Consider the following 27,520-nt stretch of genomic DNA (forward strand, 5'->3'; position numbering starts at 1 on the left):
GTGACTCTTATCTCTGCTCCTCTGTATTTAGTGTGTGTGTGTGTGTTTGTTTTTGTTTTTGTTTTTTAAACTGTCCTCAATATTTTCTCTTTGTCTTTGATTTTTAATAATTTGAATTTGATGGATCTAAGTAGATGGTTCTTTTGGTTTTTGTTTGGGGGTAGGGTGACCATGGATATTTTCTGACGTGCTTGAATCTGTTTGTTTTTTTTTTCATTATTTATAGGAAATGCTCAGTCATTATCTCTTCAAATATCTCTTTTGCCCCATTCTTTCTTTCTTTTCCTTCTGGGAGTCAATTACATGTATATTAATGCATTTCATATTATTTTACAGCCCTCATTGGATTCTCTGTCTTGTTTTCTCACTCTTTTTTTCTTTGTAGGGTTAGTTTGTGCAGTTTCTGTTAACCTGCCTTCAGGTTTGCAGTTCATTCGCAAGCTCTGTCCAGTCTATTGTTGAAACCTGTTTAAGGCATTCTTCACTGCAGTCACCACATTTTACAAAAATTCTATCTTTACCATTTGTCTCTTTCTTATAGTTTTTAACTCTGCTGAAATTCCCAATCAATTCAAACAAATTTTGTAGATCATAGTTCTTTTAGATTCCCTCTTTGATATTTTCAGAATGTTTTATCTCTGTGTCATATTCTGCTGATGACTTTGTCTCTTCAACATGGATTCTTTTACTTGCTTTGTTGTGTGTTTCATACATTTCAATTGAATGTTAAACATTGTATTTAAGAAAACAGAGGCAGAGGCTGGGTTCAGTGACTCACCCATGTAATCCCAGCACTTTGGGAGGCTGAGATGGGAAAATTGCTTGAACCCAGGAATTCAAGGCTGCAGTGAGCTAGGATCGCATCACTGCACTCCAGCCCAGGTGACAGGGTGAGACCCTGACTCAAAAAAAAAAGTAAGAAAAGCCAGACAGAGGTAAATTGTATGGAAATAGGTATACCTTTTCATCTCTTAAGCAGGGAAAGTAAACTTTTTCTGTAAAGAGCCAGATAGTCAATACTTTTTATTTTATAGGCCAGATAGACTCTGAAGTCTACTTTAATACTAATATAAGTCAGTCCTCCATATTTTGAGTTAGGCATGCACAGATTCAACCAACACAGATTGAAAGTACATACAGTTGGCCCTTCATATCCTCGGATTCCATACCCACAGATTTTTTTTAATCTATGGATGGAGTGAGCAACTGTAGTATGCCATTTTGTATAAGGGACTTGAGCATCTGCAGATTTTTGGTATTTCCAAGGCACGGGGATGTCCTGGAACCAATCCCTTAAAGATACGGTATACTGTTTAGCCACTCCTGCTTTCTTTTGACTTATGTTTGCGTAGGTATCTTTCCGTCCTTTTACTTTCAACCCAACTGTATTAGAAGTTTCTCATAGATAGCATATAGTTGGGTGGTGTGCTTTTAATCCACTCTGACATTCCTTGGATTTTAACTATTGTAGACTATTTGCAATTAATGTAGTTATTAATACGTAACTGCCATTTTACTTTCTGTTTTTTGTTGGTTTCCCCTTTTTCATTTGCATTTTTCCTGCCTTCCTGTATGAAAATTTTTTTAGAATCCCATTTTGATATATCTCTAGTTCTTTTTTTCTTTTTCTTTTCTTTTTTTTTTCTTTTTTTTTTTTTTTTTTTTTTTTTTTTTCCTGAGACAGTCTGGCTGTGTCACTCAGGCTGGAATGCAGTGGAGCAATCTCAACTCACTGTAACCTCCACCTCTCAGGCTTAAGCCATCCTCCCACCTCAGCCTCCCAAGTAGCTGAGGCTACAGGTGTGTGCCACCCGCCTGGCTAATTTTTGTATTTTTTGTAGAGATGGGGTTTTGCCATGTTGCCCAGGCTGGTCTCAAACTCCTGAGCTCAAGTGATCTGCCCACCTTTGCCTCCCAAAGTGCTGGGATTACAGGCATGAGCCACCGCACCCAGCCTTAATATATCTATAGTATTTTTGTTTCTCGTCAGGTAGATTTGCTCTAGACATTACATTATATGTACATAGCTTATCGCAGTCTAGTAGTGTTGATATTTTACCAGTTCAAGTGAGCCGTAGAAACCTTTGTCCCTTTAAATCCCTTACCCACCTTTGTTTATAATTGTTTTAGATATTCCTTTACATACATTGAGAACCACATCAATGTTATAATTTTTGCTTCAACTGTCAAATATATTATAGAAGACAGAAGAGGAGAGGAAAGTCTGTTGTATATACCCATGTGCTTGCTCCTTCCATTGCCCTTTTCTTCCAAGAGGTTTGCTGATTGCTTACTTTGAGCTTTGCTGTTTGGTAACTATTTGATGTTCAGATTCCCAAAGACTATTCACTCCGAGGAAACAGTGACAAAATCATAGTCTGTTTATCTGAAATATAAAGACTGAAATGACAGGGTAGAGCAATGAAGTCATTTTCTGAATTAGTAGTCATTTTCTTGGAATGGGTACTACCCTACCACTACTCTACATCGTGGCAGTCTTAACGATTTAGGGTAGTACAATAGTGAGAATACCAATATGGATCTATTAAATGAGGAACTGAGTAAGCTCCAAATTTCCCTCTAGATTGATGTCTGTAATTTATTATATGAAATTCCTAATTATTACCATTCTAAGTTCAAAAGATTTTAACCCAAATCCTTTAGTAACTGACAAACCTCATTCTTAAGATTCTTGACAGAAATAATCTTGATGAGCTTCTCTGTGTGATCTTTCCAATTCTGTTATAATTTTAAGGCAATTTCTCTTATTTCGATTAATTCTATTGCAAGGAGAAAAAGAGTGACTCTGTGTTGGGGTTTCTTTTCTTTATGAGGCACAAGACCTAAATGTCATTGAAGAAGTGATTCGAATGATGTTAGAGATCATCAACTCCTGCCTGACAAATTCCCTTCACCACAACCCAAACTTGGTATACGCCCTGCTCTACAAACGCGATCTCTTCGAACAATTTCGAACTCATCCTTCATTTCAGGATATAATGCAAAATATTGATCTGGTAAGTGTAAATGAAGACATTTATTATGATTCTTTTTTAAGTGTTAAAGCAGAGAATGTTTAATAAGCCTTGGTAAGAACTGTAATAGTAAGAGTTTCTTCTTTCAACATTAACTGTATTTGCAGTCTATTTTGCTATAATAATTGTGGTAATCTGTGTATTGTATATACATACACATACATATTTAATACAATTGAAGTCATACTTCATACAGTTCTTTATTCTGCCATTTTTACTTTACACTTAGACTGTGAGCATTTTTCTATGGTATTACTAACTCTTTGAAAGTCTCACATTTTAATATTTATCTAGCCCATGTTTGTGTCCTAAAATATATATAACCATTATCCCATTTTTGCTCATTTATTTCCAATGTTTTATATCAATTCTTAATGAATGAAAAGTTTATAAATAAGTCTTATCTCAAATTTTAAAATTAATTTTTGGTATGGTTTTAAAGCTGGAATTTTACTAGTTTTTCTGTCAAAGGGCATCTTTATTTTCAAGATTCAACACAGGTTGCGAAATTGCTTTCCAGAAAAACGATAGAATTTGTGCCTCTGGGCTGGGCGCAGTGGCTCATACCTGTAATCCCAGCTACTTGAGAGAGTGAGGCAGGAGAATCGCTTGAACCCAGGAGATGGAGGTTGCAGTTAGCTGAGATCACACCATTGTACTCCAGCCTAGAAAACAAGAGTAAAACTCCGTCTCCCAAAAAAAAAAAAAAAAAAAAAAAAGGCCAGGCAAGCGGTGGCTCACGCCTGTAATCCCAGCACTTTGGAAGGCCAAGATGGGCGGATCACGAGGTCAGGAGATCGAGACCATCCTGGCTAACATGATGAAACCCCATCTCTGCTAAAAATACAAAAAATTAGCCAGGCGTGGTGGTGGTCGCCTGTAGTCCCAACTACTCAGGAGGCTGAGGCACAAGAATGGCATGAACCCGGGAGGCAGAGCTTGCCATGAGCCGAGATCGTGCCACTGCACTCCAGCCTGGGCAACAGAGTGAGACTCTGTCTCAAAAAATAATAATAATAATAATTTATGCACCTGTATATCATCTTATACTTCCACAAGTGACCTATGAGAGGATCTATGTCACTGTACTTTTGTAGCTTTGAGCATTGTAATTATTTTAATGTCTTTTTATGGCAAAAATGGTATTTTTTCATATTTTAATTTCCTTAATTACTAACGTGGTTTAACATTTTTTACACGTCTGTGAATGTTTGCTTCCTGTCCTTTTTAAAAATGTTTTTTGCTAAGTTTTCTACTGCCATATTAGTGTTTTCTGATTCAATTTGGTTCCATAGATATTTTTTGAATAACTAATATAATTCACAGTGCTAGGTTCAAGTAAACTGAAGAGCCACCATCGCTGTCCTTGTGTTACTTATATTTAGGAAGACATTCAATAATTAAGTTATGAAACAAACATAAATATATAATTTCAATAGTAAGTAAGCACATGTACATACCTTTCTCTGGGGTGTTTACCCAATAGTGGAATTGCTGGGTGTTGTGTATCATGCCAAACCATTTTCCCTGGGGTGCTACCATTTTACACTTTAGTCACTGCTGTATGAGAATTCCTGTTGCTTTACATACTCATAAAAAATTGTTTTGATAGTTTTGTCAGTTTTGTAATGGCATCTTATTATACTTTTAATTTGTAATTCCTTGATTACTAATAAGGATAAGCATATTTCATATGTTTATTAGCCATTTAGAGTTCCTCTTTTGAGACTGCCTGTTCAAGTCTTGTTAGTTTTTCTATTGAGTTATTTATCTTTTTCTTATCAATATATATTTTATTATTCTTGTGTTCTAGATTCTAAACTTTTCTTGGTTATATGTTGCAAATATCCAATCTCTAACACAGCTACAAACTTTTTAACAGAACTCTAAAACTCCTCTGCAAATAGTCAAACAGATCAGGTAACATTCTCAAATCTACTTGTTCTATGGAGACCTGCTACCTGCCACACCCATTGTGCACTGGTTCTGCACAGCTACAGTGTATTCTTGGGAATTGCCTTCAGTGCTCCTGTGTCTTTGTCTTTCTTTGTTTACTACTTTGCGTTGATGGAACATATACTATAGTAGCTTTCTGGGAAAATGGTGTATATGAGATAGATTTTTTTATTTTTAAATTTATCATGTCTGAAACATCTTTCTTCTCCCTTTATATATGACCTGGTCTTTATGGAAGCTTTTCTGATCTCTTTATCCTTGTGTTCTGGAACGTCATGATTTCCTGCGCATTGGGTAATTGTAGTGGATACTTGGAGAGCCTTTTTAGTCTAGAGACTGATGTTCAATGCTATCAAATATTCTTTCTGTTGTTGTTTTTGAGACAGAGCCTCACTCTGTTGCCCATGCTACAGTACAGTGGCATGCTCATGGCTCATTGCAACCTCTGACTCACAGGCTCAAGCAATCCTCCCAGCTCAGCCTCCCAACTGGCTGGGATACAGGCATGCATCACCACACGCAGGTGTGTGTGTGTGTGTGTGTGTGTGTGTGTGTGTGTGTGTGTGTAAAGGCAAGACCTTGCTATGTTGCCCAGGCTGGTCTCAAACCCCCAGGTCAAGTGATGCTCCCCACTCAGCCTCCCAAAGTGTTGGAATTGCAGGCGTAAGCCGTTGCACCCAGCCAAATAGTCTTTTAAATTATTTCTTCCCTGCCACTTTTGGTCTGTGAAATTCTTCTTAATTAGATGGTCATTTCCTTGGGACCCCTTTATATCAGTATCATTAAATCTTGTTTTGGGGGCTAGTCCATGTCCTTAGATAAGAATTCTTTAGGCCCCTGCCTGGAGTGTAGAAGCCTGTCTGTCAGAGTTTTGAAAGCAAAGATAGAGGCTGAACTACTCTGGGGATGGAGAGAGAAGGTAGAGAGTGGCTTCTAAACAAAAACCTTTTTGCTTTCAGGGTGGCAGCAACACATAGATTCTGGTCAAATTTCAGACATTTAAGAATGTCTCTATCCATTCTCATAAGCCAGTTTGCCGAAGTAGGTTAATCTTTTGCTTGTCTTAGTAGAGTTTTGTGTAGTTGTTAGGTACTTGGTTGAAATCAGGTTTGGGCCATAGCTAGCCTCCCATTCCAGACTTTTAACACATAGGATGTATTAACTGCTGAATACTCTGGAATCTACACAATTAAATGTGAGTTTAATCTACAGTTGAGTATACTATTGCAAATCCATTCATTGATTTTCACAGCTTTTTCATGATTGCTGGTAAACAGAAATCAATATTAAAACTCTTCTGTCAGCTTAATTTCATTGGCTTTCCTTAAGCTGCTTCAATTATATACCTAACGGTTGCAGCTATAGCAAAATATTTTGCCATGCACACTCTTGTCATTTTCCTAAGCTTATATCAACATCATTTAGGTATCATTAACAGAATTGGGGAATTTGGGTATAGTTGCCATCCGTGCAATCAAGGTAAAGCAGAAACACCATTTCACACAAGGATGTTTATTTTAATAATCAAACTTTGACATTTTAAGGGAAATCTTTATGAACCAGTATACTCCCATGTAGATTCACTGATATTTAGGATGTGTGTGAGCGTATCCTTAGGCAACTTCTCGAATATTTCATCTCTGGCCCCATGTCCTTCTTGTTAATTCTGAGTTTTAATTAAGAAGTGTTGGTGTTGATAAGATCTCTTTAAAATTGAAAAGTGTCAGTGTTAATAAGATTATGAAACAAAGTATTGCCTAAGGAACACCCATCACAAGTTAACTCCATCTTCTTTTATGGGATAGACTATTTTTGACAACATGGTAAATTGTGGTTTATAGTCTTAAGAATTTGTGTTAGTTTTATACTTTGATAGAAGATGAGAATGCAAAAGTACCAGTTATTAAGGAAAGTAAAGAGTCTATGGGGGCTGGAGGGTATCTCATGGGAGAATGACGTCCCTGCTGTCATCTCAGCTCTCAAAGAAACTATCCAGAACTCAAGCAGAGCCTTTATCCATTCCTCTTTTTTTTTTTTTTTTTAATTATATCCATTCCTCTTAACAGTTATTCCTGCAAGCAGTCTTAAGGATTATAACATCCAGTAGAAATTGTTCTCTCTGTGAAGGCAAATTTATAGGCAGCTATTTACTTACTTCTGAAAAGCTTCTTCTAACCATGTCATTCATGAATTTGTCCAAATTCATTTCTGTTTCTTAACAGTAGTATTTTTGGAGGTAAAATACTGAGTTTAAGACTCATTATGCTTGTGGGTAAAGGTTTCACAAAACTTTTTCCCCTTTTACATGAGAAATTGGCCTTGGGTTAAGATGCTTTTAGCTCAGTTCTCTGGAAATCTAATGGAGGTAGAATGTCAGTTGTGTTACCAAGCAACACTGCTATGATAAAATGATAATGTGATAAAATGACATTTGATTGGTAAGCTGAGTCATTACTTGGAGGACTATGAATGAACTACAAATGCTTGATGAGAAGCCATTGCTTTGGGCTTCTCTGAATGAGAGAACTTTTATAACTGGGCACATCCTTTACAAAGACCTAGAAGCTGAGACTGTCACAAGGATATTGGTTTCTATTTGGGACATGGTTCTAAGGTAGGGTGGCTACTGCATCTGCCTACAGTAGTCTCATTCTCTTGCATCTGAGCTGTCATTTGAAGGGTCAAAGACTAGCCCAGAAACTACCATAAGGATTCCCAAGGAAAACAAAAGCCTGTGGGGTTTTGCTCTTGGCATGCTACTTTTCCTATCTATATATCTTTTTTTAAATTAATCTGATGCCAAGTGTGGCCTTTTATAGTCTTGAGACTCCTGATGTCTAATATTTCATCTAAGAATATCACCCACGAATGGGCATTGTAATGTTAAAATAGTGTTTTCTTGTATTGGTTTATTAATATATCTCTTTCAAGCTCCAGAGGTAGGGAGATATTCCTGGTTTTCCAAGATTTATTGAGATCTTTACATTCTAGAAATATCCAACTTGTCTGTTTTTAGTCTTCATGTTTCTAAACTGTGCCATCCCATTCATTTCAGTCTGTCCTTGTGGCAGTCCTCTATCCCATCTGTCCTAACTTTTGCCTTTCTCTGGACCTCCCTCATTCCAATTTCTTTTCTCATTCCTTCCTATCTTTCTTTTTTCCTTTAAAAAATTTTTTAAAGATAGTCACCTGAACTATGGACTATGTATGTCTGGTAATATACACCTGCAGTATATTGGAGAAAAATAATCTCTAATTCCCAGTACCTTTCATTGTGATGGGCAATATTTTCTTTGTGTTCCTGACAAAAGACTAAACCAGAGATTTTTTTTTTTCCCTCTGTGGTCATAGCTGCAATAGCTGCAATATTACACATCATTTGGAGTATTTAGCTTTAAAATTTTATTTAAACCACATCAAAAGCCATTTGCTTCTTTTCTAATCATCACTAGCTTTTATTGCATACTTGCTAAGCACTTACATGCATTAACTTACTTAATCCTCAGTAAAAAATAAACCATGAAGTATATTTCATTTTAGTCCTCAATTTGCAGATAAACCAAGTTAGAAAGATTAATTAACTTGTTTACTGTCACACATTCGGAAAATGATGCAGCCAGAACTTAAACCCAGAGTTTGATGATAAGGCCCATGTTAGTAGTAATTCTGCCTAACCACTGTACGCATTCACTAAATGCTCCCACAGTTGCCTATGAAACCATCTGATCATATCCACAAACGTAATTACTTTCTCTTTCAAAATCAGTTCTAATGAAGTCCAATCGGTCTTTATTCCGTCAGTGGTGCAATAAGGAACATTCTTAGTAACCAGGCAGTTGATATCCTTAAAAATGTCTCTGAGGTGTGGTGGTGCACTGTTATCCCAGCTGCTCAGGAGACTGAGTCAGGAGAATCTCTTGAGTCCGGGAATTCAGGACCAGCCTGGGCAATGTAGCAAGACACCATCTCTTAAACACACACACACATACACACACACACACAAAAGAAAAGAAAAAGAAGAAAAAAGTCTCTGAAAGACCAAATTAATTTTTTTTAATAAGGACACACAGAACCATGCAAAGAATTTAAACTACATCCATTTGAAACACATTCTCCTTTGGAAGAAGTGAAAGGCAGAGTGGAGGTGAGGAAGTAGAAAGGACCTCACTGTAAGCACACAGTATAGAACCATGTAGAAGTAAAAGCAGGAAGTTAAGTTGTACTTACTTTTCTGTCGTTGTCGGAAGAATGGGCCACTTATTTACACTTCACCTGTATTTAGTAAAAACTGCATTCTCAGGCTAAACATTTGGCTATATGCTGTTATGCAGTTCTTAAAACCACATAAACAAATGCCTAAACAGTTTTAAGTACACCTTCCAGATGATGGGAATGAGGCTTGAGTGCCTCATGTATATGACCTCTTTTACCATCCTTGATCTATGTGAGCTAGGCTTATTATCCCACTTTACAGATAAGAAAACCAAGATGCTGAGAGGTTTCTTAGATGCCTAAGGGTCATTGTCTTGAATAATTATCACATATCATTGCAGGGGGCTCTATCTCATTGGCCCTTTCGCCGTCCCTAGGAGGAAGGGAGAGCAGGGCTAGAGAAGGGCTTGAGACCACTTAGCTAGCAAGTCAGTCAACCAGGCCCCGAATCCAGGTTCTCATTCTGTTAAATCTCGTGTTTTCAACATTCACTTGGATAAACCTAAGGTAGGTTCCAAATGAGCAGGTTTTCCAACAACTTTTTGTTGAATACTATCATCCAAAATAGTGCTGGGCACACTGGAAATTCATTTAAAAAACATTTTAAACTCTTTTTACATATTTTGAAAAGATTGCTGTGATAAAGATATAAATAACATCTCTATTTCTGCCTCTTTCAGTACTTTACCTTCCCCTTCTATCCCCCAAAGACCCCTGAAATTTTGGCTTAAACAAGCTTTTGCTACTTTCTTCTTTCATAGAGTTAACCTTCAAAAGTTAACTGTGGAAGACCGTAGAAGAAAAAAAGTTGGTGGAGGAGACGAATCTACTGTTATTTTTAGCAGGCAGGGAGTTGAGAGTTGATTATTTTTGGTTAAGACATTTAGCAGCACTCAGTATCTCAGAAGACGGAAGTGGCTAACCTTGGAGCACTTTTAACTTCGGCAGAAGGAGTTAGATACATGGTTTTCAAGTGCCCATGTTTTTATTACACACGGGTACCTATCTCTCCCATCTAAAACATTAGGTGATATGATCAGGCTGAATTAAGCAGCAAGACAAGGTAGAATATGACACCAAACAAGAGAGAACATAAAATAAATTGTCTAGTTACCTAAGAAATGGCTGAATATAAGTAGAGGATAGATGCAATGAATGGTAACCATTGTATAGTATGGTAAAGGCAAGAAATATTTTTATCTCTGAACAGTGTAGAATTCACATTAGATCTTGTGTATTTCCAGACCTGACCATCCTTATCAAGGTCTAAACTAACACATTAGGCTACTGACTTGACGGTCCCACAATTGTTGAACAAGGTTAAATCATAATTCTTGATTTTCTGCAAAAACCAATACAATATAAAATATTTTCTTCTACAGTCTTTCTTATCCCAATATATGACATCAGTATCTACCCAGTTGCTTAAGGAAAAAAAAAAAAGAAGAAGAATAAAGGAGAATAATGAGAGCTCTTTAGAATAGGGGTAGGAGATTGCAGATTTAAAGAATGTGATCAGGGAAGCCTCTCAGAAGGTACGTTTGAGCCAAAACTCGAAGCAGGTAGAGAGTGAGCTATGCAGCTATCTGGGGACAGAGCAGCACTCTAAGCACAGAGTGGGTGGGACGGAGTGATGGGGAACTGACCGGGAAGGTGAAGTGAACATTCTGTGATAATGAGGGGCAGGTGGTTACAGGGTATGCATATTTGTCAAAACTGGTTGAACTGTACCATTAAAATGAGTAGGTTTATTTTATTGTATGAAATTGTACCTCAGTAAATTTACTACTAAAAAATAAATTCCCTAGAGTGGACTTCTGCCTAGGATATAGAAAGCTAGGAAGAGTTCTACCCTAACAAAGAGAAAAAGAGGTAAACTACAAAATCATAACTTTTCTGGAACCTATAAATGAGCCGAGGTCACAGGGCAAACAAGTAGCCTAGATCCCAAGGAGGGATCATCGGCCCGCCCACCCCTCAAGTTAAGGTGAGACATCAGGACTGGATCACCTGTGGAAAAGCGTAGGACTAGGCGGCTACCATACAAGTGGGTAAAAAGAAATCAGATGCAATTTTAATAACTTGCTAAAGGTTGAGTGTGGACTAGCATGACATTACAGAACACCCAGGAGACCCACGCACCAGAGGAATTTGCACTCACAGGCTGTTTTCCACTGAGACTGGGGGCATGGCAGGAAGCCAGAGAGAGCCTCCCAAGGTAATATACCTATAGAAAAATGCGTAGCATCATTCCCCTGCCAGACCCTTCTTTCATATGGTGCAAAAGCCTTAGATTGCTGGTGGGTGGAGGGGTGGGGTGCAGAGGCAGGCACTAAACATTTTTGCCCTCAGGGCATAGGTAGAGACCCTTTATTGCACGTAAAAGATTAAAAACTCTCTACTTCCGGGTAAAGGGCAGGAAACTGTCCTAGCCCCAGGATTCTACAAGAGTACCATTAGAGGTATCCTACCAGCAACTCATCACAGATACAGGGCAAAGTTTGGCTGCCATTAGAGGAAAGGGGAGAGAAAGCTAAGAAAGCCTTACGCCCTAGGCCCAGGCATAGAGAGCCCCATTTAAGACTGAGGTCTTAGGACAGCAGGTAGAGAATCCCCTACCTTCTGCCACCAGCCTAGCAAGTACTGAGTAACAAGCAGCAGCATCTACTGCTGGGAAAGATCAAGGGCATGGATACAGACCCTACTCTGGGACCCAGGCATGCAGAGCTCACTGAAAGCAGAAAGTGGAGCACGAACATTGAAAAACCTGTGGCACTTCAAATCCCAGCAAAGCAGAAGGCGTCATTAGAGGATGTGGTGCACTGAAGGTAGCCACAGCAACAGCCAAACTCAAATTCAGCTTACCTTCTGAGTGAATCAGCTCAACCTCCAAGCCTGACCTAAGAAGAGATGTGCCCGAATTTATCATAAATAGTATTTCTGTCAGTCTCTACAGTTCTACACATGATGTCTAACATTCAGCCAAGCATTATGAGACATAAAAAGGCAAGAAAACAAATGATGTTGTCAACAGACAACAGACCCAGACTCAGTGATGACTCAGATGTTGGAACTGTCAGACTGGGACTGTAATTATGATTTATCAGTTTCAAAGATCTGGTATGAAGGTCAACTAAGTAGGATCCATAGGGCAAATGCAGCCCACAGCTTGTCTTTGTACAGCCTGTGAAATAAGTATGTTTTTTATGTTTTTAAAGGATTGTTTAAAAAAAAAAAAAGAAGGATATGTTACAGAGACTATATTGGGACCCACAAAACTTAAAATATTTACTACCTGGTTCTTTATAGAAGACACATACCAACCTTTGTCCCAGGGGAAAAGGTGACAACATATATAAACAGTTCCAGAGAGAGATGGGAACTGTAAGAAAAAATAAAATGGGAATGCTAGAAGTAAAAAACATATGACAGACAAAGAATTGCCGTGACAGGCTCATTAGTGGGCTTGTGAAAAAAAAATATGTGATCTTGAAGACAGGTCAGTAGAAATTATCCAAATAAACACAGTGAGAAAAACATGTGAAAAATGAGAACATAGCATCCAAGAGCTATAGGATGATATCAAATGATTCAATATACATATAATTGGAGTCTCAGACGGAGAAGAGAGAAACAACAGCTCAGAAGAAATATTTAAAGAGATAATAGCTGAGAATGTTCCAAAAATACTGACATGAAACCACAGATCCAAGAAGCCCAGAGAACCCCAATCAGGATAAATCCATTTTTTTAAGACATAATATTTAAACATCTGAAAATCGAAGATAAAAAATACAGTCTTTAATTCAGCCAGAGAAAAAAAAATAAACATTATATACAGAGAAACAAAGATTGTAACAGCAGTTTTCTTGACAGAACCTAGGCAAGTCAGATAATGAAGTGACATCTTTATAATGCTAAAATTAAAAACAAATCTTACCCCAACAAATGTCTTTAAAAACTGAATACAAAATAATGACATTTCAAACAAAACTGAGAGAACTTATTGCTAGTGTGTACTATAGGCAAGTTAATGGAAGTTATTGAAACAGAAGAGCTATCGTATCTGACAGAAACTTGGATCTACAAAAAGAAATTAAGAGTTCCAAAAATAGCAAAAATAAAGGTAAACATAAAAAGTTTTTTCTTATGTTGATTCACTGTATAAAATAATTGACTGTCTGAAGAAGAGGTCCTCAAACTTTTTCTGTAAGTGATCAGATTGTAAATATTTTAGTCTTCACAGGCCACATAGTCCCTGTCACAACTATTCTACTCAGCCATTGTAATTCAATGGCAGCCATAGACTATGTGTAAACAAGTGGGTATGGCTATGTTCCAATAAAACTTTATTTACAAAAACAGACAACAGGCCAGATTTGGCCCACAGGCTATAGGTTGCCAACCCATTTTGTCTAAAATAAAAACATTAACAATGTATTGTGGGGTTTATAACATGTAAAAGTAAGATATGTGTCAGCAGTAGCACAAAGGATGAGAGGGAAGAATTGGAAGTTGGCACATATGTGTGTTGGGAGATAATTTTCCAGAGATTTCATCTTGTGAGCAAAGGCACTGACTGTCCTTTGCTCTGGATTATCTTTTCAAAGATGTTTGTATCTCCTTCTGGAGTAAAAGATAGGCATGGTTACTGACCACTCTAAGAGATTCGGGTTCCCTAAGCTCAGGGTTCTGTCCTTTAATATAATTTACTGCATGTGCAGGTGTCGTCTGACCCTTGTCACATCACCCTGAGCAAACTGGGGCTTGGGGAGCCAGTGTGGTAATGTAGATGCTGTGATCACTGCTGTTGCTGTGACTAACAAACTTCCCTTCATCTCTGACCCAGAAATATCTCTTCTTCCAGGATCCATGAACTACAGACAGGAAAAGCAGAATAAGGCAGTCAGGAAAAGCAGAATAAATAATAGCGGAACAACAGCAAAAAAAGAATTATAGATTTAAATCCATTCATACCAATAATTAAATCAAATGCAAATAATCCTGATGCCTCAATTAAAAGACAGAAATTTTCAGATTGGATAAACAGCAGGACTCAACTATGTGCTGTCTATCAGAAACCCACCTTAAACATAAAGGAATAGATAGGTTAAAAGCAAAAGGATAAAAGAAGTTTTACTATGTAAGCATTAATCAAAAATAAAAGGGTAGGATGACTATATTAAGAGCAGACAAAGTAGACTTCAACACCGGGAGCATTACCAAGGGTAAAGAGGGACTCCATGTAATGAGAAAGAAGTCAATTCACCAACGAGACATAACAACCATAAATGTGTGTACAACAGAGCTTCAAAATGCACAAAATAAAAACAGATAGAATTGCAAGAAGACACAAACAAACCCATAATTGGAGAAGTCAACACTTCTTTCTCAGTAATTGATACAACAAATAAACAGAAATTTGTGATTATATAGAAGACCCAAACAATACTAACCACCAACTTGATTAGTTGACATTTATAAAACATACCACCCAACAACATCAGTGCACGTGAACCATTCACTAAGGGAGACCACGTATGGGGCCGTAAAACAACCCTCAGCAAATTTAAATGACATGAGATCACCTGTTATTTGACCACAGTGAAATTAAACTATTTAATAGAAATCCATAAGAAAGATATCTGGAAAATCTCCAAATACTTGGAAAGTGAACATTACACCCATGTGTCAAAAAGTAGACAAGGGAAATAGAACAAATTTAAAGTGAGCAAAAATGAAAATGTAACATATCAAAATTTGTGGGACCCAGCAAAAGCTCAGAGAGAAATTCGCAGCCTTAAATAAGTTAATGTCTGCCCAGCGCAAAGTGCATGGTAAGTGCTCACAAAACGTTAGCTCTTTCTGTTATTAGGTGTGTGTCAGTACCCTCATTTACAAAATGACAAAGTTGCCACGTTATCATTATTGGTTCCTATGCAGTAGATGCTGCAACTTTGTCACTTTGAAGATATTATAAGGAGAGGTGGGATTTAAACCCAAGCAGTCCCACACCAGGTAAGTTCTCTAAACCACTGCATCATGCTACATCTAGATGTTGAGTGTTTTACAAGTCACATTGTTAGTATCAGAGGCAGGAATCAAATCTAAGCTTTCTGACTTTGAGTAGTTCATTGTCCACTTTACCATGATGTCTATTCTAATTATACAGATTTGATCTGTCTTATCTCCCAATTTTTTTTTTTTTTTTTTTTGAGACGGAGTCTCGCTCTGTCGCCCAGGCTGGAGTGCAGTGGCCGGATCTCAGCTCACTGCAAGCTCCGCCTCCCGGGTTTACGCCATTCTCCTGCCTCAGCCTCCCGAGTAGCTGGGACTACAGGCGCCCGCCACCTTGCCCGGCTAGTTTTTTGTATTTTTTAGTAGAGACGGGGTTTCACCGGGTTAGCCAGGATGGTTTCGATCTGCTGACCTCGTGATCCGCCCGTCTCGGCCTCCCAAAGTGCTGGGATTACAGGCTTGAGCCACCGCGCCCGGCCTTATCTCCCAAATTATATTGCGTCTTTCTTCAAGCGAGAAAATGGTATCATCTATTTATTTCCCTGGTAAATCCTTGGGAGAGCTCCTCTGCTGAATGGGTTGTCAATATATGTATTGATTAAAATACAGTAATTTGAGGAGAAACTCAAACAAGTCAATGAGGAAATATATATGTATTTCACATGTTTATCATTGTCTTAAAAAATAAAAATAAAATAAAATTTAGCTGTCTACTTCTACCTCTTAGGAGAGTGGCCATTTTTAGCAAGCAAGCATGTTTGCCTGATGAGTACATACTAGCTCCTTTTCACCCTCCTCTACTCCAGAAAAGCTTCTCGTTTCTATTAATCTGTGATCTATTAATAATAATCATTCACTCGTTTCATGACAGGTGGTTAAATTTGATTTGACATTACTCAAAGTATACAACTGATTTATCAGTATATGACATTGGGCAATCACTGTTCAAAGCTAATAGCATAATGGAAGGTAATGTGCTGTACCTGGATTTCATGAGTTACAGCCAAATATGGTAGGTAGAGGAGGGTTGTAAAACATGCACTGTGGAAAAGTACCTTCCTTTGAAAGGTTGTCTTTGAATTACACTGACAAAGCATTCATCCCCACTTTCACTAAAGGTTTTACTTAAATTTTTCTGTTATTGGCTGTGTCTCATGCAGAGATTTTCAGAGGAATAAAAGTTCATCTATTTTAACAGTTTTAATGGTTGCTATACAAATTGATAAAAGCCACACATCTGTTGTAGTCATCGTCACTAAAAGTACTATTATGTGCAAAATTATAACCTGGGAGTAGGAAATAGAAGCTCATATCTTTGAATGAATTGTCTCACATTCTTTGGTGATGTTGCAATCAAACGACATCTGAAAGGTTTGGCTAAACAACTTACACCTTTCACTCAGATATCGCCTATTTGAAAAACTAAGCTAGTGCTCCATTTTGCTACGTAGGAATTGCCAGAGACATGATAAAGTAAGAAGAAATACCTGAGCTAGAGCCCTGCTCCTCCCACTTGCCTGGGTCACCCCAGTCTAGTTTCTTGTCTCTCTCATCCTTTTTACGGTTCTGTAGGACAGAGATTTTTATCAGCCTCGTGAGATTGTCATGAGAATTAAATCAATAGTATGTGTACAGCACACAGTCCATGATAAACATTCAGGATAGATTTGTTTCCTTTGGTTTTGATACATAAATTATACTTCCCTTCTGCAAGTGGTAGTTTTATCATTTTCTAAAATCGTGTGAGTTTGAATGCAAAAACATGAGAATGTCAGCTTTAAAACATACAAATGAGAACCAGTTTGAAAAAGGAATTTAGTTAGAAACCCAGCCTCATGCCTACTCTGCAGCTCTCCCAGTGGAGATGGAAATTCCTTGTGGCTTAGAGGAAAGCCAGTGTAGGCCGCAGAGTCAACAAAGCAAAACTGTCATTGCATTACTTTGTTCTTGGTGGTGTGACACATAAGTACACTCCCTTTTGTTGGTTTGTCAAGTCTTTGAGTAGTATGTGAATACTGTTAGTTACATTTAGCTTTGATTATGTGCATTTTGTTATCTTCATTAGTGATTATCAAAGCGGATGGCTGCACATGCCCCCAGATATTGCACTAACAGTTCGTCCATAGAAGCATGGAAAGAAAATATTAGAGCTTTTATTTATTCATCTAAAAATAAAGAGATTTAGTTTTACTAATAGTATTGGCCTTTACAACCTGCCAGGGCTGTGTCAGCTTCAGTACTCCAGATATCCCGAGGGAGAAGATAGAAGTTCCTCAACTCATAGGGCTCGGCATACATGCACTCACCTGTTCATTCACGTAAAGCTTAGTGTAGTATGTGTGTTCCTGGTTACAGTATCTGGATTTAGTTAAACCCTCATGAAACAGCATGTTTCCCCACACACTGAAGGTGATAGAAAAATGTAAGCACATATGACAAAAGATAATGGCAGAGCTGACATACCCCTGCTCCTGGAACAAGTGCCACATTACAAGGGAAAAACAGTGATGAATCAGTCTAATCTCACAGCAAATGGATCCATAAAAGTTATCAGGAAGACTGTTGGCACTATGGATTTATATTCACTGTAATAAATGATGGATCTTACCACGGGTGAATACTGTGCTTGCTGATGGTCATGTGAAACCACTGTGATTAGTAATCTGTAATTACCCAGATTATTTTCAATGACATTTTAGTGAGTACAAAAACCGTGTTTTGTATCATCGGGTTTTTTAAATCTAATTCGTTTTATCTTTATCTCATTCTTTTAAGTTTATTTTATGAACATTTTGTAATATGTAAAACATTACTGCTGTAGAATATTGCACGATTTATAAAAAACTAGAACATATATTGCAAGCACATCCTCATTTTTTTACTTGTAGATGTATATAACCTGAAAAGTTTGGAAACCTGTGGTCTAGATTTTGGCTGATCATCAAAATCACCTGGAGAGTCTGATGTGTAATAGAAGGTCCCTGACCAGGCCCTGGGATCAGAATTTCACAAGGCTTCTCAGCTACTTCTGATGATCAGCCATGCTTGAGAACTACTCCTTGTCTGTATTATCTACTGCTATAAACAAAACAAAAATCCAGTAGTGAAATAGCTTTCAGCACATGTTAGAAAGAAAAAAAATTCAGTAAGCCTCAAGCATCTGTAACATCTATCTACTTTTTAATTATCATTTTTTTTTATTTTTTAGAATGTGTTTTTAACAGATATGCTCCTACTCTTTAAATATTTTTTGGTCAAAGAAGATAATACTATGCATAGGTGTTAGGTTGACCCATATGAAATTTCGAACATTAAGCCATTTTTTTTTTACCAACAAAATTGGCATTTTATATGGTTAACTAATTCTTTTCTCAGAAAAACTATGCTCGTGTTTACAACCTGTGAAGATATTTACACAAAAGGAAAGCATTTATTTTGTGTATTTGTTGTTGCATATTTTTAAAATAGGATTTTAATCTATTACAATATATTTTGCTATCTGTGTTGTGTCTTTCTTCAAAGACTTATTCACTGTATTATAAAAATCAATTTTTGGACCTGCTGTGTCTAAACTCTGTGAACAAAATATTAATCCCAGAAACTCAAAAAGAACTTGAAATCCGACATGGGAAAGAACAAGGCCCATAGGCACATACCAGAAAAGCAACTTGTGGGCAAAATAAGCAACTTGCCAAGGAGCTGGTGGTGCCAGCAAACTGCTTGAGATAAAGAAATGGTTTATCTGGAATCACAAGCAGTGTCACCAGCCATGAGCTGCCTTTGTTCTCACTCATTGCCACAGAATTGTGAGGCACATGCTTGTTAATGGCCGTGGCGCCAGCTAAGTCTCTTTACCTTCCAGAACAAATGCATTTGGTGGCATTTATGTAATATAGTGTACTTTCCACTAGCATTGTTAAGAGAAAAGTTATTGTACTCTTAAACAATTAGCATTTAGGAGAGTAATTCTGAAAGAAAATGCATAAAAATGTTTGTGAAGGATTGTTTGTAACTTAATATATTATACCTATGAAATAGAAGACATAAAAGGTAATGCTTAACTTTACAAAAACACAATAATTTTTTATATTTTTGCATGTCTGACTATAAACACCTAAATGTTATTTTCTTGAATTTAAAAGGGATCTGCAGTCTTCTTGATTTATGAACGTTGTGGTTTTAAAAATAATTTGCTGGAAAATGACGTTTTGTTTTCATTTTTTAGTGACAAGTATTTAAGAACAGTGTATTTCCAGAATGCTACCGTGTTAATATCTTGCTACATACTTTGGGCTGTGCTATAACATGAAGCAAAAGTAATTATAGGTTGCTATTCGTTATCCCTGGTGATCACGATAAGGGAAATGTGGCTAAATTCATAGATAATCCCCAAAACATCATTTTAGCCATTAGTTTCAAATTCTTTCCTGTTAAGCCCTTATGAGAGAGAGAGAGCTACTATTAAGCTTCAAAAGTGATAGGCTTTAGGGTTTAGCTTTCTCTCCCCACTTTCTGTTGGATGCTGCTCTATAAATGAAATGTAAATGCAAGGTTGGGCAGCACAAGAAAGAGTAGAATTCAGGAGGCTACTTAATTCACAGAATGAATAATCAGCCCTGGATATTGGATATTGAGGGGTTGCGCAATTCTGATTCGGCTATCAAACCCAACAGAGAACAAACCGTGTTTAGAAGGGCTAGTGAATTAAAAGCCAGGTCACTGTAGGAATGGAATCATGATAGTTTACCATGTGAGGAAGGCAGCTACTAAAAATACACTTCATACATCTTGTTTAAAAAAATAACACTTTACATTACAGGTGATCACCTTCTTTAGCTCAAGGTTGCTGCAAGCTGGAGCTGAGCTGTCAGTGGAACGGGTCCTGGAAATCATTAAGCAAGGTGTCATTGCGCTGCCCAAAGACAGACTGAAGGTAAGATGGCTAAAGAAATGTCCACTTGACACTGCCATGTCCCTTGATGTAAATGTTAGTGTCTGAGCAGGCCCTATCCAGAATCATGCTGCTTACCCAGTACATAGACTAGAAGGGCTCCTCAGAACTGTCACAAAGGTTTCTGACAGCTTTTCAAAAGAAGATAGCAAAAGAAGCATTAATACTTTCATACCACTGCATATCCTACAAGCAACCATGGCATGCACTATAATTCATATACTGTTAATAAAAGGACACCTTATTTCTTTAACCCAGTGAAACAAATTCGGCCTTAAAAGTATCATCACGAGTTGTTGGGAAGGTGATGATGAAGATGATCACAACAGTAGCTAATATTTACATAATATTAACTCAGGTGCCACACAGGTTCTAAATGTATTATATCAAACTCATTCAGTCCCTACCACAGCCCTTCAAGGTGGGTAGTGGTATCATCCTAATTTTTCAGGTGAGGAAACTGATGTACAGTGAAGTTAAGAAACTTAGCCAAGGCCATACAACTGGAAAATGATGGAGCCTGGAGATTGAAACCCAGGAAATCTAGCTCCACAGCCCACATTCATGATTGCTGCACTGTTTACTGTGTGCCTGGGATGTAGTAGTGGAAAGAGATGCACTTCGTGGAGATGGTGGGGGAAATGCTGTATTTGAAGAAGGCATTTACATCTGTGTGATAGATGTATTCCTGAAGCAGTCTCACAATATAAAACTCACACATCAAGACTAATTATCCCATAAGAAAAGATGTAAAAGAGATCCTTTGGGGAATGCATGAATGTACAGCATTGCAGCTTACTTTTACTTTACTGTTCTTTTTAATTTTTTCTTCATTAGCTCTAATTTTTTAGAGTGCTTTCACATAAATTACCAACACAGGAGGTCATAGTGGATATTTGGCCTTCATAGTGTTTTATCACAACTCACGTCTGTTCCAGTGTTACTGTTTTTGGGGGCTGTGTTGTTCAGCACTATCACTAGAACCACTGCTTAATGAATGCTTGAGAGATATTGTTGTAGGATATAAAAATATTTTCAATTATAATAACAGAGTTTGTAAAATAACAGCACATTAGTCATCATAATCACTTGCAAAAGTTCCACTGTACATAAACAACAGTGAGATTCACACGGTACTGAGCAAAGATGGCAAGTGTTCTGTTTATCAGCCAAAGTGGCACCACCATGTGGTAATAGCATAAAAACAGGTTACAGTTCACTGGGTCCTCCAGCTTGGATGTGTTCCTATTCCAGATAATTTTTTAAATATAGAGAATTCATATTATTTCCATTTTCACATAAAGTAAGACCTTGGTTTGTTGGTTGGTTTGGGGGTATTTTTGTGGGATTTTTTTTGAACTATTTCAAATTTATGTAGACTATACCATGTGAACCAGTACAAAAAAATCCATGAGGATTAGAGTGGCTAGTCCCAGGAAGTGATGGATCTTGGTGTCTAAGCTCAGTCAGGAACAAAGTAGAAATATCAAGGCCGCCAAAAAAGGACACTGCAATGGAGTCTGGGGAAGGTTGATCTTGTAGTTCACTGTAATACTTACCTTAAAGCAAAATGAATTACAATGTGCTGGCTAAGTACTTGTATGTTAATATTTGTTCATTTATTATACTATGTTCAAAAATAAAATGTCATTTATATTTGAGACAGTGACATATAAACAAAAATGAAACTTTTCGTTTTTCAGAATTATGGCTAAATAGAGAAAATAATTGATCTATGATGGGTCCCAGGCAAGTTGACTCTGATTTAGAGCAAGATCCTATTGAGGCCAAGGTCATGGGTAAATTTCTTAAGTAGGCCAGTTAATTGGTTCTGGAACATAGCAAGAAGTTGTACTCCTGACCTCAGCTTGCCATCTCACTTCATGGTTGCAAAAGGATAGAGGAAGGATGATTCAGTTTAAAAAAAAAAAAAAAGAACTATCACCAGTACTAGAAAAGATTACATTTACTAAAATTGCATTTACCCACAGATGGTGAGTCATCCTAGTTGGTTTAAATGATAGCATATTATTACCACAGATGTTACTAGAAAAAAAAGGCTGTTTATCCTTACAATCAAGCCTTATCTCAATTATTTTAATCATCTTTTTGGATTGAGTGTTTATGATAAAATGAATCACTTAAAACCTCTAGAGTTTAATTCACAGAATACCACAGTATCTAAAGTTGATTGAAAATTCAAGCTGTGTTGAATAATGTTTACGTTATGCTACATGACAGCACATTACAGTCTTTGGAGTAGTTTACTAATATATACTGATAAAATAATTGTCGGGTATGTAATAATAGTTTTATACATGATATTGATGTAAAAGAGTTGGTTTCAAATTGGAAATGCTGTCTTAATAAGCTCTCTGTGAAAATGTGGAATAATATATACTGATTGATTTGTTGTTTCTTAAAATATATAAATTAAACACTTAGAAACTCAAAATTATTTACTACTACCTTCTGGGTTGTTAAGAGGATCACACTGCCCCTTACTCGTGAGAAATTCACCAGCTAATGTCAGCTGAAGACAATGAGCCTAAAGTTTTAGAAGTTTCCCTTTCTTTGTAGAATGGAAGCCAAATGTGTAGAAGTAGTATTCTTCCAATTTTGGGCAAGTAAACAGTAAGATCTGGAAGCCCATGGAAGAGTAATTGACTTCCAACCAAATAAAATATTTTTCAATCAAATATTATTTGACATAGCCTTCTAAAATATTTGTGTAATATCCTATGTGGGAATACATACTCTTTGGATAAATCTGTCTATATAGTTAAACAACTTGGCTGTTCAGAGTAAATAGTATTAATATCATTCTAAACATTCTCTTCTTACTGGTATTCTGTGAAGTCTGGGAAAGGCAATGCCAGGTAATTATTTTTTCCGGACCCTCCTTCTTAAACAGAGACCTAAAGAACAGGCTCTGAAATTCTGAGTCGCTTATTTCTCCTTTAGGGTTTGGAAGGAAATAAATAAAGTTAGTATGTCCTCTGGGAGCCGACTTAGAAGCCGCAGCTCAAAGCTCTCGCTGTCTGTATCCACAACAGGGCATGTTCCTGGCTCGCATTTCGCTTACTGTGGAGCAATTTGAATGTCATGGTGATGGGTCGGAATCCATCCAGATCTGTGCGTGTTCTCACACCACCACCACCTCGGGTTTCATTATGTTGGACTCTCAAATCCCCTCTTTTCTTCAGTTTAGTGAATTATCTATGTCATTTGAGGATTAAGAATTTTACCGTATTTAATGTTTGACAACTAGGTAGTGCTTTTCAAGAGGAATTAACCAGAAGATAACTTACCTTTTAATGTAAATAAGAAAGTATGGAATAATATGTTATTGACATTAACCAAACTTTTCATATACTCAAGACACTTGATAAGTCATAGGAATTAAAAGTAATTACCAGTTTCACACTAAATGATTTTAAAGCCTTTATTTTATATCCACTTTTTATAACACTTTTGTGGTTTTTAGTTGCATAAAGAAAAATATAAAAAATTATACTAACTGAAATTTCAAGAGGTTTTTCACAGCTTCTTAATATTGACTTGCTTAAAACCTTTCCCCTTGCTCCTATTCAGGGGTCTCTTCCCTGTCTCACCCTAAGCATCTTGCATTTCTCTGTCAGTTCTCTATCCCCAGAGCAGATTCCTGAGTGCCATACTGGGAGGGCCCCCTTGGGGTCCCACAGGAACAACCCCCGTGTGTCCACAGTCACTCTCTTCTGCCTGCCTACACATCCACACTCCTTGTGCATCTCTACCTGTGGAAATATGAAGAGCCAGCATCCTCCCTCTAACACAAAAGTACTGTTAGATCCCAAACCCTAGAAATTCTCATTTCTCAAGTCATTCCTTTCCCTCTACATTGCCATCCTCCCATGTGGCTTCTCCACATTTCCTCCACAGTCTATTGCTATAAACTCCTAATCGGGGTCCCCACTTCTCATCCTTCTTCCTCCCCAGGCGTCCTTAGCCCTTTTGCTGCCCTTATACCCTGCTCTGATCCAGCACGCAAGGCACTTCATGGCCTACCTCCTGACTTAAGTTTTGTTCTTTTTCCTCCTACGGATTCTGTGCCCCAACACTGTCAGCCACTAGCCGATTGCCAGGTGGACAGAGTCCTTGCATGCCAGGCCTTTGTGTGTGCAGTTTCTGGGTTCTCACAGTTTCATGGCTTGTCTGTCAGGTGAGCCGATCGTGCTCCCCGCTTTCTATGAAGCCCACTCCGATTCACCCACGCACACTCCGTGGTTTTCTCCACATTCCTATGGCACCACGTATGTCCCTCCATTATAGCAAAAACCATCCCCCAGCACACCCATCTCATTCAATACATATTCGTGGGGTAAATTAACTTCTCCACTCCACCTCTGGATTCCTATTTCTCTCCTTCTCAGCCAAAATCCTGATTTCTCCTTTGGTCCTTCAACTCTCCTTATTCACTGCACAGCATTAGTGCAGAACATTAAAGGAGGGACTCCCAGTGAAGAGTGAAGCTTTTCTCCATGGCATGCTGTCCCAAGGCCCCCTCAGCCCCAGCTCCCGGGTGGAAGACAAAGGGTCTCTTACCTCTAAGCTTTCCCTACCAGTTGATTTTCCTGTATTTGGCCCGTCTCCTTCTACCACCATTCTCCTTCTGTCCCCAGATTTGCTTCTCAAGATGTGTGCACTCATCTCTCCCTTTACATTAATTTGCATCATCATCATCATCACTGATATCACCCCTAATATACAAGCAAAGCATCACTTACAAATGTGGTTTGTTTCTTCCTACTGCAGCTCGTTATTTTACTCCCACTTTGACCATAGCATTGCTAGGACATTGGGGAAACAGAAGTGTGTAAGACACCACCTCTGCCCTCAGAAAAATGTATTACCTTTCAGGAGAGAAAGGCACCCCCTTGCATTGCAAAGCTGAATAGAGCAGGGCACTTTACGCTGCGTGTCAAATGAATGGTGTAGAAGTTAAGTTCTGGAAGAAAGAATAGAAGGAATGGAGACACTGCTGGGAAGAACTAGTCAGGGAACATTTAAGAGAAACCTGAACTTGACCTTCTCTGTCTTAAAAGGATGGTAAGGTTTCCATAAAGCTGGGATGAAAGAGAAATCCAGGTGGGGAAATCTGTGTGTGAATACAAGAGAAGGCCCAAGGCAAGTTCAGCTTAGTGTCTAACTGGAACAATAGGACTCCCCTAATTATCTCTGCTGTATTAATGTGGCTTGTATTATTTAATGGTGCAATAAAGTAATTAGACCAGTGGCTTTCAAACTCTTTAGACTGCCACCCACAGCAAAAAATACATTTTACATCATGATGCAATTCACACATTTATATACAACTGAAATGAAAGTTTCATAAACAGTGCTTACCCTCATTAAATGTGATGGGCTCCAACATTGCCTATTCTGTGTCTTTTTTTAAAATTGCTGATCAGACCCATTAAATTGATTTAATTATCCACTATTATTTAGTAACTCAAGAGAGTTTTAAAAATAATATATCAAGGCTGGGCGTGGTGGCTCACGCCTGTAATCCCACCACTTTGGGAGCCAGAGGCAGGCAGATCACGAGGTCAGGAGTTCGAGACCAGCCTGACCAATGTGGTGAAACCGAGATTGTGCCACTTCTCTCCAGCCTAGGGGACAGAGCGAGACTCCATCTCTAAATAAATAAATAAATAAAGTATCAAATCACCGTTTTTCAAAGTGTGATCCTCATATCAGCAGCATCAGCATCCCCTAGGAACTTGCTAGAAATGGAGGTTCTCGGGCCCTACCCCAGACCTATGGAATTAGAATCTGTGGGGCTGGGGCAGTCAACGCTTTAACATCAGCCCCTGTGTGAACTGATGCCTGCTCCAGTTTGAGAAGCACAGCACTAGATAATTGCTCCAAACACACCAGCCCTCTCCACTCTTAGAGCCTTGCCTGGATCACTCTCCCTACTCTAGATGTCCACTGGCCTCATTCCTGCATCCGCTTCAAGTCTTTACTCTCGTGAGCAAATCTCTCTCTCCATCAGGCCTGCCCGACCTCCCAGTTTACATTTCTGCACTCCCAGTCCCCCAGTCCTACTGTATGTTTTCTTTTTCCGCAGCATTTGTCATCTAGCATACTGTATAATTATTTATTATTATCCTCCTAGATAATGTAAGCTCCAGGAGGCAGAGGTCTTCATATTTTGTTCACTAGGGTATCTGAAATGTACCTGGCACATACTGGGCACTTTAATATTTGCTGGATGGGAGGGAGGGAGGAAATGAGAAAGAGAAGGATATCAACAAACAGTGGGCCCGTTGACCATAAAATGCTGCTTCAAGAAAATGTCCTTTGAAGAAAGGCTCTCCATGGACTCTTAAAAGGTCAGCTTTTATTCCAGAATATTATAAAGAAGCTCAGTTAAGACTGGAGGTCTCGGTCACTTTGTTGGAACAGTCGCTTTTTAAAAGTCTACATTATTCCACACTTATGCATTCTTATAGCTACAAAACCCTTCTGTGAAGACCTCTACTTTAGTAGTTCTCATCAATAAGCTAATTCCTATGTAAACTGGCCTTACTAAATTTTTAATAGTTTCTCAGGGGTTGTCTTCTTGACTGTCACCTGCAGTGATTTCATAGTTCAAGCAGAGTAAAATATTCTGATTTATGTTATGAGGATAAAATTTTCAAGTGATCTCATTTTTTCCTATTTCTGAACCTTTCTCAGAGGGTAAAGAGCATGGAGGGCCTGTCAGGCTCTACGAGAGTCCAATAAAGAGCCACTGTTTGCTTTTTCTGGTTCATTCTCTCTACTTTCCCTGATCCATGTAGAGCATGTGTGTGTTCAGGGCCTGATAGAAAGTCGAGGAGACCGAGTCCCTGACACCGTCCGCCAGCCCAGCAGCAAAGCCTCTTCTTCAGACTAAATCTGCTGCTAGCATATAGCTACTTTAATTGTACAAATGATGTCATTTGACTTTTTTCTCCTGTTTTTGTTTTTATCACTTTAGACTTTTAAAAAATCGTTTTCTCTCTTTCCTGAAATACTATTACCTTTTTGCTGTGGGATGGGAGCTAGGAAGCATTCAGCATAAAGGGGATAGTTCTGTGCTGGGCTTCTATCCTCAAAGGGGAGATGACGTTTCTGCCATTTCACCAGGCCCAAAATGATCTCTGCAGAATTCAACAATCACAGTGGCTCTCCCTCCCGTTCTGACTCTCCTTGAGTTTCTTGTCCAGTAAAGACAAAGATCAAGTCTTATAAGTTATTTCGGCCTCCCATGGAATAGTAAACTCAGGCTCATAAATGGCTCCGGAAACTGCTAGAATAATGTAATACCTGATTCTTAGGA

General features: G+C 38.1%; 1 protein-coding gene across 20 annotated transcripts in view; it reads left to right on the forward strand.

Annotated features, from left to right (window-relative positions):
* DYM (dymeclin) overlaps window positions 1–27,520 on the forward strand; it is a 401,742-nt gene that overhangs the window by 320,212 nt on the left and 54,010 nt on the right. For 17 of the 20 annotated variants that reach the window (XM_074022283.1, XM_074022278.1, XM_074022282.1 and 14 more), the window contains 2 exons: window positions 2,835–3,017; window positions 20,041–20,154. In XM_074022283.1, coding sequence (XP_073878384.1) covers window positions 2,835–3,017; window positions 20,041–20,154 — 297 coding nt within the window. The remainder of the gene's footprint in view (window positions 1–2,834; window positions 3,018–20,040; window positions 20,155–27,520) is intronic. The other 3 variants (XM_074022285.1, XM_074022288.1, XM_065533852.1) reach the window with 1 other exon arrangement.

This window comes from Macaca fascicularis, chromosome 18 (assembly GCF_037993035.2).
Source record: "Macaca fascicularis isolate 582-1 chromosome 18, T2T-MFA8v1.1".
NCBI classification, from domain to species: Eukaryota; Metazoa; Chordata; class Mammalia; order Primates; family Cercopithecidae; genus Macaca; species Macaca fascicularis.